Source organism: Antrostomus carolinensis, unplaced genomic scaffold, assembly GCF_000700745.2.
Source record: "Antrostomus carolinensis isolate BGI_N321 unplaced genomic scaffold, ASM70074v2 scaffold21803, whole genome shotgun sequence".
NCBI classification, from domain to species: Eukaryota; Metazoa; Chordata; class Aves; order Caprimulgiformes; family Caprimulgidae; genus Antrostomus; species Antrostomus carolinensis.
The window spans coordinates 1-15,694 of NW_010303442.1; the positions used below are offsets into that span (position 1 = coordinate 1).

At 46.7% G+C, this 15,694-nt stretch overlaps 1 protein-coding gene across 1 annotated transcript; it reads right to left on the reverse strand.

Moving 5' to 3' along the window:
* Positions 1–10,887: 10,887 nt before the first annotated feature.
* On the reverse strand, positions 10,888–15,494 carry SLC16A6 (solute carrier family 16 member 6). The gene is made up of 5 exons (XM_010164106.1): positions 15,260–15,494; positions 14,502–14,645; positions 13,551–13,679; positions 11,760–12,581; positions 10,888–11,129 (listed from the first exon to the last, which is right to left on the reverse strand). Exons 1-5 carry the CDS (start codon positions 15,492–15,494, stop codon positions 10,888–10,890), a joined length of 1,572 nt encoding a protein of 523 aa, XP_010162408.1.
* Between the last annotated feature and the right edge of the window lie 200 nt (positions 15,495–15,694).

The window sequence follows — 15,694 nt, forward strand, 5'->3', positions numbered from 1 at the left end:
CCCGGGGGCGGGGAGCGCAATGGGACCCCCATTTTGGGGAGGGGAGGGGGGGAGAGCGAGATGTGGGGTGCCAGTGTCCAGGGGACCAGGAGTTGGTTCTGGTGGCACCTGAGAGCTGGAAGAACCCAGACCCGTGTCCCATGTGCCAGCACTGCCAGCCGGCTGCTCCCAGTAAGGTCACCCAGTGCAGGTAGGTGACACCAAGTGCCAGGAATGTCCGTGGTGTAGATGTGGCACTTAGGGACATGGTTTGGAGATGGACTGGGCAGTGTGAGGTTTACAGTTGCACTTGATCTTGAAGGTCTTTTCCAACCAAAACGATTCTCTGATTCTATAGCATCACCAGTGCTGAAACCAGTGCTCAGAATGTTAGTGGTGCATCTTCAGACCTACAGCAAATCACTCCAAGAAGGACATGGAGGTGCTGGAGCGTGTCCAGAGAAGGGCAACGGAGCTGGGGAAGGGTCTGGAGCACAAGTGTGCTGAGTTCCCTTGTGGCTGAGGGAACTGGGGGTGTTGAGCCTGGAGAAAAGGAGGCTGAGGGGAGACCTTCTGGCTCTGTGCAAGTCCCTGCAAGGAGGGTGGAGAGAGGTGGGGGTGGGTCTGTTCAACCAAGGAACAAGTGACAGGACAAGAGGAAATGGCCTCAAATTGTGCCCAGGGCAGTTGAGATGGGATGTGAGGAAGAATTTCTTTGCTGCAAGGGTTCTGAGGCATTGGAAGGGGTTGCCCAGGGCAGTGGTGGAGTCCCCATCCCTGGAGGGATTGAAGAGTCGTGTAGACATAGTGCTGAGGGACATGGGTTGTCAGGGTTGGGTTCATGGTTGGACTTGATGATCTTAAAGGGCTTTTCCCATCCAGGCAGTTCTGGGATTCTGGGATTCTGTATCACCAGTGCTGAAACCAGAGCTCAGAATGTTAGCAGCACATCTTCAAACCTACAGCATCACCCCTTCCCAAGGCCTCCTGGAGACAACGGCATCCAGGAGCAGCGTGTCCTCATCTGAATGCTCTGGGACAATTTCTGGCCACCCCTCTCCCTGGAAACCTTGTGCCAGGCTGGATGTGTGACTGTCCCACGATGGGACAGCCCCAGAGTGGGTACCTGGCCCCTGCCTGAGTGGGCTCTGCCTGGGAACCATCACCTCATATTGAGGTTTGGTTACAACATCAATGGTGGGCACCAGTCAGCTTTGGTTTTTAACTTCCTTGCAGGGTGAATTTCACAACCCCCACGTCAGTTTGTGTTTCAGCTGTTGCTGTAGATACTGTAGCTTCTGTCTGTGCGTGTTTGCTTGTTTTTCTCATCTTTCTACGGTCTTAGAGACGTAAAAACCCGAGGAGCACAGAAGTTCAGGGTTTCCAAAGGAAACTGTGGTCTGAGACATGCAAAGAAATGTCAGTGGTAGAGAGTTATACTCGTGGTTAGTAACTGTTTATTTGTTTTGCTAAGTAGAAGCAGGTGTGACAGCAGAGTCAGGGTGTTTGGGGAAAGAGGCTGAAGGGTTGCGTTGCTCACACAGGCTGGGGGTTGAGAACCTTCTAACCAGTATTAACCATCATGTTTTTAAATAGGAGAAGCAAAATTCAGTGGAAAGAGAGAGAGAGAGAGAGAGAGAGAATGATTTTTGCTTTAATCTTTCAACATGAAGATGAAAATCTTTCAACTTCCTTACTTCATTTTCATTTAATGTGTTACATCTTGAAGACCTTACTGTCAAGGAATGCATGAGGATGATAAAGAAGCAGTGGCAGGAACCCAAACGTGTTCACCAAAAACGTCTACGAGCCTTCAAGGAGAGGGGCAAGTGGTTCTGAAAATGCCTTGAGGTGCTGCAGGACTAAAGCATATGGGCAGAATGTATGGGATATAGAGAAAAGCTCGTGTATTTAAAGGGTTAAAGAGTTACTTTCTGTCATTTACTATGGACTATTTTAAAATTTACTGTCTGACAAGGAACTACCAGTTCACTACAAATTCTTCACTGGAAAGCTCATGTTTGTATCATCTCTTGGCTGCTGCTGGTTGCTAACGGGATGCTGGAGTATTTGGTCTCTGCTGATGCCACGGGGATCCAGGGATGTTTCTCCTCATCCCTCGTGAACAATTTCTTCTCTAAATAGGGTCTGGGGTGTGTTGTATCCCACGCAGCTGCGAGTGAATTGTGAGGTTTAATTCATTGCATTTTATAAGACTGATGATAAAATTGACAGAATGAGAGTCCCTGGGGAGAAATAAAAGGGTATTTGTGGGTGAAAGGGGGGACTGTGGGTGCTGGGGGGAGGCAGTCAGTGAGCACGTGATGGGTGCTGTCCCCAAGAGATCCTCGAGTACCAGCACCCATCCATCGCGTGGGTTTCAAGGAGAGGAGCAGAAGTCTGGTTGCATCTAAGAGTTTGCATGAAGATCAAGAGAAGATGCCTTGAACTTTAATCCAGGTTATTTACAATAGTTTATCCTTCTTCTCTTCTCTTCTCTTCTCTTCTCTTCTCTTCTCTTCTCTTCTCTTCTCTTCTCTTCTCTTCTCTTCTCTTCTCTTCTCTTCTCTTCTCTTCTCTCCTTTTTTTTTTAATCAGGTTCACAGATTTAATTGGTTCCTTGTGCAAGAGGTTTAATTTCCTGCCTCAGGATGTTCTTTTTAATGACTGTGACCAGGATTTGGTTAGGCTTCCGTTTTGGTTAATTTTTTTTTTTACATCACCCAAGGTAAGATCCTTCCTCCTCTGTGCTAGAAAATTGACTCCCTCATCCCAGGGCCCCAAATCAGGCTGATGGGGAAGAGTTCCCACTGGGCACAATTTTCAGGTTTAATTTGTGCTCTCTGCTTCACAATTCTACCTGTGTTCCTGCCTTCCTGGTTCTACACACTGTGAGCAATTAAATTCCTCAAAGTGTGTGAATTATCTGCTATTAAAAGTACACACAGAGTGCATCTCTATATATTTTTTAAAATTACTCTTTTGAACTAGATCACTTATACACTCTGATATTTATTGCTGTTGTTTCCATGCTTATTAACATTGAATTTGACATATATATATATAATTTATGTCCAGTTATCACTTTACACACTGTTAACTGACCACTTTGGTCCCCTCAGCTGTGCTCAAGGTGCTTTTTTTACCAAGGAGAAACCCAACAGGTAGGTCAGGCTGCAAAATCAGTGTCTAATGCTTGAAGATAAACACCTGAGTTTGATATTCTGATCTAATTCCAAACTGTGCAAAAGAAATTGAATAAAAATCTTTGAGATGTGAAGATGCCAGTGAGATTGAATAAAAATCTTTGAGATGTGAAGGTGCCAGTGAGATTGAATAAAAATCTTTAGATGTGAAGGTGCCAGTGAGATTGAATAAAAATCCTTGAGATGTGAAGATGCCACTGAGATTAAATAGAAATATTTGAGATGTGAAGGTGCCAGTGTAGATCTGGGAAGGACAGGGACTGTCTTACTGGAAACATTTTATGAACTAAAGCTTGAATGTGGGTTTTTTATTGAAATAGCTGGGTATTTCAGGGTGGTGTGTGTGCATCAGTGGTACATGTGCATCGGGATTTGCTCTAATTGCTGGTGAGGGAGGGGTTTTCCACCTACCCTTGATTGCTATATTGGGAAAAGCTGTGAAGGGCTCTCACTCCTCAGTGGTGAAGGCAGGAGGAGAACAGCCAACAAAAGGGAGAAGAAACAGAAAAATTGTTTTAATGCATCCAGACTCCTTTCCAGGTACAGTTTATTTGGTGTATTTCACCTCTGGCAGAGCATGGGGAATTGTGTGAGTTGGTGTTGGAGGGGAGAGTCTTGGGGGGTCATGGGGTTTGTGCAGTTTGGGGTGGACACGAGCGCTGCTGAAGCTGCAGTTTGGGGTTTTCAGGCTGTGATGGTGTTGGGACAGGGACAAAAAAAACCCCTCACTGGGGATTTGAGCAGAAAAGGGCCGTGTTTTGGGCACAGCGAGGGAATGGCTGCGTGTTTGTCGTTCGGGGAGCAGATTTCTCTGGTGGGACGGAGCGGTTTGTGGGATGGGGTGGGACATGTCCCCTCTCACTGCTGGGGGATCATTAGGGGGTCCCTTCGCTGTGGGATGGTGGCCTGGCCGCCTCACTCGGTCTCTCCAGCCCGTGCTCCTCCCCTTGGTGTGGACGTGGTGGACGGGGAGGAGCGGGACCTCCCGTGATCCCGGCGGGGAGGATGAGAACATGGCAGGCAGCTCTGCACCGTGAGTGCGCTGGCTTTTGCTTCGGGATTTTTCTAACAGTGACAAGGGGGGATCCAGCTTTGTGCTGGCTTTTCCCAGTGGTGACAAACTGCCCAATGTCCTTTGCTTGGTGGGACCAGTTGGTAGGAGCCCCTCCCAGTAGTGCAGGAGGCCTGCGGCAGCCGATAGCGTTGGGGGAAGGTTGTGGGTGGCTGGTTCTGATAAACCCTTGTCACTGCAGCCCTGGGGCGTGTGAGGGAGGAAGATAGAGACACACGGGGTGGTTGGTGGCTGTTGGTGGGATGGTGAGGATGAACTTGTGTGCTGGAAGCCTGAAACTGCAGCATGAGGAGGGGAAGGGAGTGATTTCATGGTGGGTGGGGAGCGTGGGAAGAGCTTGGCTTTTCTGGGGGTTCAGCCCCAAGCAGGACATGAGCTGTTTCTCCAGACCTGTCTTCCAGTTCTGAGTTTCCCAGTGTGCACGTTGCAATATTCACCAAAGGCTGGCTTGGATGGGGCTTTGAGCAACCTGGTCTAGTGGAAGGTGTCCCTGCAGATGGCAGGGGGGTTGGAACTGGATGAGCTTTAAGGTCCCTTCCAACCCAAACCATTCTATGACTGTCCCCCGGTGCTGTGGTCGGAGTTGCTGCAGAGGTGCATCCCATCCTGCATCCTCAGGGATTCATCCTGTCCCATGGCATGGCTGGCTTGGGGAGACCTTGCTCTGCTCTATCCTCACCTCTGTGCAAACCAGAACCTGCTTTCACACCTGGCACGGGGTCTCCAAGAGGATACAGTGTGGGAATATCAAGATGTAATAATTGCTGTGCCAGCTCCTGCTTGTGGATGCTGCACCTTGAGTAGAAGTGGTCAAGTGTGTGTTGAGATACCCTGGAGTCACTGCTGAGCTCTGCTGGCCAGGGCCAGCTCCAGCTGGGACACACAGCCACTGCATGGTCACCGCTGGTGGAAAGAAGCAGAGAGTGGAAGGATTTGGGTAACTTTGGTCAAGTGCTGTGAGCGGAAAAAAGGTTTCAGCAGCTTTGTCTGAGTGGCAGTGTCAGAATCAGACCTTGTCACGTATCTTCTGGTCCTTGGGGTGATCTGTCCATCCGTCACGGCGTTATTGAGTCGTTCATTTACAGTTTATGTAGTTTTTTCCACTGTGGGAAACCTTCCCTCCTGTCACGCACAGCGTGGAGGGGGAGGAAAGTGTATGAGCTGCTGAGCTGGGAGTCAGGGCATCGTGGGGGAGGCTCAGGAGGATGCTCAGAAGGGCTGAGGAGGATGCTCAGCTGGGTTTAGTAAGGTGCTCAGGAGGATGCTCAGCTTAAGCAGGTGCATCACCCTGCTGCTGTGGGTGGGCAGTGGTCCATGGCTGCCCTGTGCCCTCCGTGCCCACCTCCTGCCATCCTTGAACCTCAGGTGCAACTTCACAAATGGTTTTTGCTTTTCACTGGTTATTTTGAGTCTTTGCCTCACTTTGCAACATTAAAAAAAAAAACAAAAAACCCAGCCACATCAACAGCAAATTGAAAAAGCCTTGAAGTGCTTAAAATGCCCAATTTTAATAACTTCCCATAGCACAAGCACAAACTGGTGGAGATTAAAGTGAATTAGAGGAGTGGAGAGGCAGGATGGTGGGTACCAGCATCGCAGGTCATGGGAAGCAGGGATGCAGGGTGATGCTCAGCACCCCCCTTTTCCCATCACCCAACTGGGACCCGCTGGTGCTCAGGCTCTTTGGGGACTAGTTTGGACCGTTCCTCTGCCAGGACTGCAGCAAGCAGCCGGCAGCAGATCAAGTAGAAAAAAAGACGTTCACAACATTTAATGAAAGCTTTGACAAAAAGGAAGTGAGGGAAACTATTGTCTCCTCAGCCTTATTCTCATCATGTCTGCGTGTAATAAGGCTTTTGGTTACGCTTGTGGCTTCGGTGACAAAGCAGTGATTTAAGGGGCTGTCTGTACAGAGGCAGAGCTGCTCATACGGGCCAAAGTGCTGGGGAGTAATATTTTACCACAAATTGTTGTAACTGGAGCTTGACAACTGCAGTAGGAAGGAGGGTGGGGGTTTGGGTTTGATTTATTAGAGGACTCGCCGCAATTTGCCAGAGCGAGCTTGATGCCGGCGCAGCCACCAACTTACAAATCCTGTGAGTAAAAAAAAATCCGTGTGAGTGAAATCAGGTTGGGGAAAACTCTGGGTTTTGCTGTCAGGATCCCTGGAGTCACCTGGATCAGCAGAAACATTCAGCATCACGGATGCAAACTGGCTTCTTGAGCTGATGGCACCTTGGGATGCCCAGGAGCCTTTGCCACGCGTCGCCAGTGGGAACCAGGGGTCTTGTCTTTTTGGTGTGGACATCAAGGATAAAATAAATCTCCAGGCAAGCAGTGCTTTCTCTCTCAGCCTTCCATCCAAGCCAATAGCTCAAAGGATGTTTTTCCTAAACCCAACCTGTGGAACATCCTAAAGATGAGCTTTAAGGAGGGAGGGAGGAAGGCTGGAAGAGAGAGTTTGCAGCACAGATGAAAATCCAGGTCATGTTTACTACGGGCAGCTGGAAAATGATGATCTCAGATGCTAACAAGTAACATCTGAAAGGAAGCCTTAAAACATTCAAGCTGTTTTGTAAGCACCTACTCTACTTTTTTTTTTTCTTCCCTTTTTTTTCCCCCCCCCCAAAACCAGTTTAGCTATTTTTAAAGATCCATTTGTCCTGTGAAGTACCTGATGTCGGCTTATCTAAAAGAAGTGCAAAAGAACAGGAGGTTGCCCTTCCTTTGAATTTCAAATGGAAAAATGGTTTTGTCGTTTGTTTTTTGGTTTTGTTTTTAAAAAGGGACCCCAAAACAACAAACAAACCCACTGTACAGCTTCCTTTTTGCTCAGAAAAGACAGATACCTACAGTCTGAGGGTTTTTTTGTCCTTCTGCAAGCTGACCTTGTGCAATTTCCTTTATTTACATTTGGCTGGCACCGGCCTCATTAACTACAAGAGTTTATACAACTGCTTTTGAGAGGAACACCGAGCCTTGCAAAAATGAATTCTGCCCCGTGTTGTCCTCTTATTTACTGGTACAAAATAAATATACAATGCTACTGAATAAAAATAAGTATTTTTATCCTATTTTGTTCTGGCCTTAATGCCTTCATACCCGGATAAAAGAGAAGGTCATGAGCAATTAATTTAAACCGGGTGGGGAAAAATTACTCAAAATTGTTTCTGTGCAGGGAAACATCTGATAGAGTTACAGTTTTATGTGCTTTTATTTATGTGAACAGTGTGCAGCCTTTGTAATACTTTCTTTTTAGGGGGAGGGGGTTGTTTTTGAGGAAGCTGTTGCAAATAATGTTTGTTCACTGCTGTAATTAAGCTCGAGTTCAAATTTGGAGACAGTTTAAACTTCCCAAGACATTGGGAATTGTGTGAAGTCTGTGCCACTTGCATGAGTGATCATCTCTGTTATAGGACTTTTGCAACCAGAATGAAAACAAATTGTATTTCATATGTATCAGTGGAGTGATGATTCCTCTAAGTAGTTCATATACAAATCTAATATATGCATTGATGTTTGGAATTAAGCAGCGTTCCTCCTTGTAGGGTTTGGTGATGGTAGGAGCTGTGGGTTGAGCAGGGAAGGGGAAGTTAAGTGGGGAAGGGCGTATCTCAGCTGGTGTAAAAAAGAAATAAGGTTTTGAGGGAAGAGAAAATTGCCTTTAGTGTGACTCTCCTGCTATTTAGTAGCTTGATTTCTGGTACATGAGCCACCCAGCTTGGCATGGAGAAAGTATTCTGCAATTCAGAGAGATGATAAAATAATTACATGATTGCGTGCGTCTTGAAGCCACGAGGATAATGTTCCCAAGTGCCACCAATTCAGTTCCCACTCAGAAGAAAAGGCTCCTTCTAATCATGCCTTTGCGGGTAAGGGTTTATAGAGCACCCCTGAGGTCAGCACCCATCCACCAGCATCCAAGCAACTCTTTTAAAAGAATGTAGGATTGCTCAATTTGCAGGGTAAACACTGTTAATTCAGGCTGAGGAAGTGACATGTGACAACCACTCCAAGAGCCCTTTGGGGACCTGTGACAACCCTGCGGGGTGAAGGCTTGACCCAGCCTTGTCCTAGGGATGGAGGAGAAGGAGAGAAGGAAAGTTTCTTCATTTTCTTTATTTAAAAAAAAAAACCAAAAACAAAGTTTATTGCAAAACTCAGTGTTTTAGAGTATTTCCAGAGTCCACTAGGTACGTTACAAACAAGTCAGTAAATCCTGCTTTGAACGTATTAAAGCCTGTTTCTGGGTCTTCTCCGCACACACACATACTCACTCGCTCCCCTGCTCGTGCCGCGACACAGACAGGAACAGAAACGTACTGTGAGGTCAGTGACAAACATATTATTTGATCTGTATTGGAAATTGTTGTTAAAAAATTAAAAATAAAAATAAAAATAAAAATAAAAAAAAAATTAAAAGTACAGTAGAACCTCGCAAATCTGCAGAACAGGGAGAGCTTCCACACACACGCAAAACCTGGAGGCCTTATTCCACTTCCAAGCAGAGTTGTCATAGCAAAGTGCTGTAGTGAGGTCTCGTATCACAAAGACTTCAAATAATCTTACAATTATAATCTACAGAACATTGACCAAAACGCTTGAAGTATCATAAATTAACAATAAATTAAAAAAAAAAAGAAAAAAAGAAAAGTACATCTTAATGCAACATTGTTCTTTGTTGTTGTTGTTGTTCATTTACTCACTGGTTCACAAAACTCTAGTTCTCTTGTAAGGGGTCTTCCAGTCCTGGGTGCAACGCAGCGAGGTTCTGCTGGGCGTGATAAAGTGCTGAGGCAGAGGAAGGACGCGAGACCGCAGCAGGTCTCGGGCAGTGAGGATGAATTGCTCTAGCCACTTGGTTGTAAAAGTGCCTGTTAATTTTCTTTTCTTATTTTTGTGGGTTTTTTTTTTTTTTGGACATCTAAGACAGCAAAAACAAGCACCTTCCAAAAAAAAAAAAAAAGTGTTTTTTTTTCTTTTTTTTTTTCTTTTTTTAAACAGATTGTCCCACATTTCTATGGCTGGTAAAATACAGACAGGTCAGCGTAGCAGTTAATGTGTGATACCACTTCCACTTAAATACACAGAAATTTTGGTTTAGGGTTATTTTGTTTGTCTTTTTTTTTTTTTTTTACCCCCAAAACCAAAGCAGACTTATTTTATTTGTCCCCCTGAGTTGCCTAGAGGCGTTAAGATGCATATAGGTGGGGTCAGCAAAGCTTGTGTCACCGTGAGTTGGGATCTCTCCCATTTAAGACTAAATGAACAGTTAATACGTTGGCTCTTATCGTTCCCTTCGATGCTCACAGGCTCCGTTTCTCACTGAAGTCAGCAGCAAAAAAAAGAAAGAATTAAAAAAAAAAGGCAAAAAAACCCCCCTCTTGCTGATTTTGGGGGGAACTGGGGAAGGGGGTACAGCTCAGACCCCCACGGGGTGGGCAGATGTGGGGGGCTGACTGCGTGGGGCTGGGTGACGGGGGGGGTTTCATGCTCCTTCAGTGATGCTGCAAAGATTTCCCTGTGTGCCAGTAAGTGAAGGTTTCAGGTACATTAAGACATACTGGGCCAAATCCTCCCTGCGGGGTGGGCTGTGGAGCTGAATCCATTGACACCAGCAGAGCTTTATGGAAAGAGATGCTGGGTCTGTAGTTTATTTCTTTATTATTATTATTTTTCCTTTTTAAATAATAACTGGGTTACCTAAAACCTACCTCTGAAAAACAGCTACACTCTATGCTGTAAGTTTCCCAACAATTTCACAAGCTAGCAATACACGATCAGTATTGAAGAGATTTGATGTCCAGACAGTTTTGTTATGTGAAAGATTATTTTTCCTCTCCAGTTATTCAAGCTAACCTTCCTTAACAATCTTAGAATAAATTAATAAATACTAGTTAAATTAGAAACAGTACATCAGATCTGACTATCAATAGAAAACAGTTCTAAAGATCCCAATCAGGAGAAGAAAAATGATCTTAGGAAATATGTGCAGTAATAACTGGCCATAAAGACATACGGAGCCTCCGATTGCCCAGCATTTGTGACGTTCAAGTTAATGAGAAGAACACTAGCAATGGTTTAAGTCAGCTATCTAGTCTAGCCTCCTCCTCAAATCTAAAAAAAAAAACCAACCCATGAGTCCATACTCTTCCAGAAGAAGATTCAGTTGGCTACTGGTGGTGTACGAAATGCTCGGCTTTGCTTTGTATCATCAGTTTTTTTTATTCTTTTTTTCTTTTCTGCGTGGAATTTGCGGTAGGAGATGGGTGAGGACAGTCAGAGGCTGAGCTGCTGTTGCTGTTGGCAGTTTTTCTGGGATGAGTTTGAACCTTTACCTAAGCTTGTTATCAGGAAAGCAGGAGTGTTGCATCAGATCTTCATGCTAGGCAGAAGTTGTTCTTATGTGGCTATCCGTATTTTCTATGGAGCTTTCCATTGTTGGTTAAAAAGAAAAATATCTTTCTAATATATATTTTTTTTTTAAAAAAAAGGTTGTTGGTAGCAACTGTTCACATTTAAAATTTCACATTCCCTTCAGAATGTCGTTTTAAAAGGTGGAGCAGAGCTGATGTTTTCCCCAGTCTTACGCCGAGTACATTAGATGGGAGTTAAGGAACGGGGGGGTTTTTATGCTACGCCGTCACAGCCTTTTCCTGAATTTTCTGCTTTTCCAATATCCATTTCAATAAAATCATCTGGTAAGTCTGGTACGACCTCAGCCGCGCTCTCCTCTGCGCGCTGCTGCTGGTGGTGGCACAGCCCAGCCTTGCACGGTCTCACCAGGGACAGGAACACAGCACCCAGGACCATGCCAGCAGCACAGGAGTAAAAGGCTGAGCTGTAGTTTTGTGTCGTATCCACTAAGACACCTACAGAAAACACATTTAGAGCAGTTAACCGCAGCCCACTTGCCCTTCCCTCACCCATCCATCCCTCCTGGAGGATCTTTTAACCTGGGTACCACTATGTTATTTTATTTGCAATCTAAAGATACTCAATAATAGATGCTACCTTAAAAAAAAAGGAAAAAAACCTCATTGTGTTGATGGGAACATAATGGCACGTTCAGGCAAGTCAGAATTCTTTGGGCACTGCAGGGATGCTAAGCCTGAGATGCACCAGGCACCTCTTCATTCTGATGGAGCCTTCACCTTCTGCAGCGCCTGGTAGAAACACAGGCAGGGTGTGAACGATTCGTTTCTGCCGTTCAGCCAGAGCCTGAAGTGGTGCCAGTTTTAGGTTTCTAACACTGCAGTATTTTCCTTCGCTCTGAGGTTCCTTCAGCATAGACTGCCTCTTTGGTGGGACTCTGCAGAGCTGCATTGCAGCAGTCTTCTGGCTCTGAGAGTGCCTCCTAATACGACTTGCAGGGTTTTTAGGATAGCACTATGATTAGCACTGTTAGAACACTTTCTGGAAAGAAATCAGCACCAACAGCTGTCAAACATCCCCCTCCAAAATAATAAAATTTAAAAAAAAAATTGAAGTTTGAGTGTTACCTGCAAGGGGTGGTCCGGCCAACCCAGCTAAGCTTTGAATGAAGACGTAGACTCCAGCCGCAGAAGACATCTTTGCGATGCCAACCACGTCGTCTTCTGCCAGGAGAGGAATATGTGTGCCTGCTACCGTTCCGAGCATGAACCCAAAAAATATGCTACATGTCATCAAACCCCAGAATTCAGAGGCAAAAGGGAAGGCAAACAACGCTACGGACAGCAGAACCACGCAGATGAGTTCTATGTAAATCTTGCGGATAGGCTTTTTGTTGAGAACCCAACCAGCTGAAATCCTTCCAAAGACTTCTGCGATGGCCATGGCCGACAGGATGTACGCAGAGTGGTCCTTGCTGATGCCAAGGCTGAGACTCAGGGGAATGATGTAAAGGGAGGGAGCGAAGAAGCCCAGGGTAGCAAACAGGCCAAAGAATGCATAACAGATAAAGCTACAGTCTCTCATCACAGAAAAGTCCAGTAGTTTAGTTTTTGGTTCTGGAGGGGTGTTGTTATTTTCAACAAGTATCTGTACGTGTTCCTTTGGTTCTTCGCTTTTCGGCTCTGCTTTGGTGTTTCCAGGCACATTGCTGGGTGAGGTAGTTATTTCTACTCCTGAGTCTATGGACTCTATTGAGGTGCGTGTTTGCTCGTTTTCAAGCATGTACTTTGTCTCCGTGGGCTCTTCTGGAGGCTGAGCTTTCACTTCTTCTTGCTCTTTGATGATAATGGGTCGTAACAGTGACCCGCAGATGACGATGCTGAGCTGTAGCACCCCAACAGAAAGGAGGCTGTATCTCCAGCCAATCTGCTCCTTCAAAGCAGTAATTGCTGAGGGAAGAAGGCAGAAGAAGGAAGCGTAACTAGAAAGGTCTGTAGTTACACCAAGGAGCTATTTGAATTTACAGCTAGGGAAGTAACCAAAGCCTCATCACTGCAAGGTCCCAGAGCTGAGCGGGGGTCCTTCCTGGTCCATCATCCCCAGGGCCACCCAAGGGTCTAGCACCCACGTTTCTCCCATCAGCTGCAGCAGACAAGAGCTGAAAGTTGCATCTAACACCTGGCTAGCAGAAATTGTCCTCTAGGTAGCCACTGTTGAGGTCCCAGTGAGTTTGGGATGAGCAAGGGCAAATGTGGTGTTATTTTTAGTGAATGAGAGCAAACTCAACATTGGAGTTTCCTCTCTCAGCTGACCCCACCCTGAAACCAGCTACTAGAGGAAGTATCACAGCTCTACTCAAAGGTGCATGTCACTGCTTAATTACAAGCCTTCATTTGCCATCAAAGCAGCTTTGTGACAGGTAGGAGCTGACAGCAAGCAGAAGACCATCTGAACTGCTGAGGACAGGGATGTGCTGCCTGGGGACAGGTCCCCAAAAGGCTGGAGCAGTTTGACAGCCCTTGCTAAGCACAAGCCCAACTAACCTTTAGGAGCAGTTCTGGGTAACTGCTTGTGTTTTAAATAGCTGAAGCTTCTCAGTCTTATTTTTAGCCTGGTAGATCTATATAGGGAACCCATCGGGCTGCGTATCAGCGAGGCATGTCCTGCTCTGGCAGAAGATGCTCAGGAGAGCTCAGGCATCGTTAGACCCAACTCTAGGATTACTTGTAACCCTGTCTGCTTGGCACGAGTGCCACGGCCACGTGAGCAACCACTTGAGCTTTAGCAGCTGATGAGAAGGTCCATGAGTACCCTGGTACCAGTGGCCTTTGGCTCCCATTGGCTTGGGGAAAGGATGGGAGCAGCGTTGTGCTTTGGGCACGTGTGTGTGTGAACTCACAGGATTTGGGACACTGTACCTGGTGCGAAGGAGAAAACAGCGAAACATTCCCCTGTAGATGCCACCGCTGTGACCAGCGAACGTCTTTTGTCAAAATACTGTGATAAAATGGTGACAGTCGGGAGGAAAGAGAGGCAGTATCCAAGGCCTGTGAATAAATGCCAAAAATTGCCATAACAACAAGTAAAGGAGGGGGAAACACCGACGGGAGAACACGTTAAGTCAGCTTTCCCAGTGGCGAGATTACAGAATCATTTCGGCCAACTCAGCAAGTCACCCTGGAAGAAAATCATTGGGGAAACCAGAATGTTATTTTTTTTTTAAATGGGAGGGGGAAAAAGAAAAAAAAACAAACAAAAAAACCCCAAACCAACCAAACAAAAAAAGAAATAAAAAGAAACAAACTACAAACCAAGAGACCCAACCTCCCAAACCTGCTAGATCATGCCTTCTGCTCCCCCAACAGCCAGTGGGGTTCACTTTGAGGACCTCATCTGCTTAAAGAGTTTGAGCCTGTAGAAATTCCTCCCCTAAGCAAGGCAAGTTCCAGGCCACGGGTGTCAGCAGGACACTCAGACCAGATTGGAGAGGGGGGGAAAAGTATCAGGAAAAGAAGAAATATAAAAAAAGAAGAGGTAGAGGGAGAGGCTAGAGGATTTGACCCATGAAGAGCTTTCATCTCCCCAGCAATCCTGGTCCCTCAGAAGCCGTCAATACAACTGTGCCAGCACAGCAATCTGCAGGACCAAGGTGGTCCCTGGGGTGACACAGGGCAGAAAGCCAAGCCTTGAGCCCAAGGACATCACCTCTACCAGGGGGGTGAGCTCAGCTCAAAGGGGCAGTGGCGTTTCTCAACCAATCCCAGTGTCATGAGGAGTAAACCCGCCCCCCTCCCCGGCCAGAGCCACGCTTGTGGGAAGCTGCAGGAGCGAGCGAAGCGTTGGGCAGGTACAGGAAGAGGAGGACTCACCAGAGATGACGCCGATGGTGATGTACATGTCCACAACGTTGCGGGCGAAGGAGGCGGTGACCATGCCGGTGCTGATCAGCACCCCCCCGGCCATCACCACGAAGCGGTGACCGAAGCGATTGCTGAGGACTGTCGACAGAGGAGCTGGATGGGCAGGAGAGGAAGAGAACCCAAGTCAACAATTTCCCAACCATCATCTCCTTCAGAGGCACTTCTCGTACCCCTGCCCAGCTCCCCATGACATGCCACCTCCCCAGCCACCAGCCAGTCGGCCTCACGCAGCAGAGCATCACCCCAGAGCCAGGCTTTTTTGCTAAGGATGTGCTAAAAAAACCCTAAAAAAATAAATAGAAAAATAATCAGGACTAAAATGGGTGCGTGGCTGGTGGGACAAACCCACGGCAACATCCACGGACACCAGTGGATTTCGGCGCGGCTCAAATCCTTTTCACTACAGAGTTTGGTTTCAAAACTCTTCTTTTCAGCCCTTGCTGATGAGAGCTGAGTGGCCAGACCCGGCTTAGGGACATGGACCACATCCCTCTACCATGCAGAAGGACACGAGTTGGGGCTCAGAGGGACTGCTGGACTCACACAGACATTTCTTGGTGTTTCAGGAGCACGAAGCCTCTGAATTTATGGCTGCTATAAATAATAGAGCCATCAGAGCCACCGAAGTCACAGGTACCAGGTCCTCATATGCTGAGTCAGCAACACGACTGCCCCTTGTACCCACGCTGAGCGCCTGCTCCTTTTACCTGTGAAGGTCTGTACAAACACACATATGGAGATGATCCAGGAGATCCTGCTGTTGGTTTCATCAAAGCTTTCCATCAAATCATTAAAGAAGACCCCAAATGACTTTATAATGCCGTAGGTTAGAGCTTCCACAAAGAAGAAAGCAAAAGCAATCGTCCAACCCCATCCTCCGTCAGGCACTTTAGTATAAACGTTGGGAGCGCTGCACGGCATTTTTACAGTTTTGACAGTCATTTTTTTGTCCTTTTTTGTTTTGATCTGGAAAAGGGAGAAAAGATGCTCAGTTCTGAGATGAATCTTTGCTGAAAGAGGCACAGCCTCGCAGCTCTAACACCCCCCCTACACGGCACCGCTAGCCGGTCCCTGTGCTGTCCAGGGATTAAATCCAGGAGCTGGGCTGAAGTTTTTGCCTTTGTCACCTCCCGCCCCAGGGC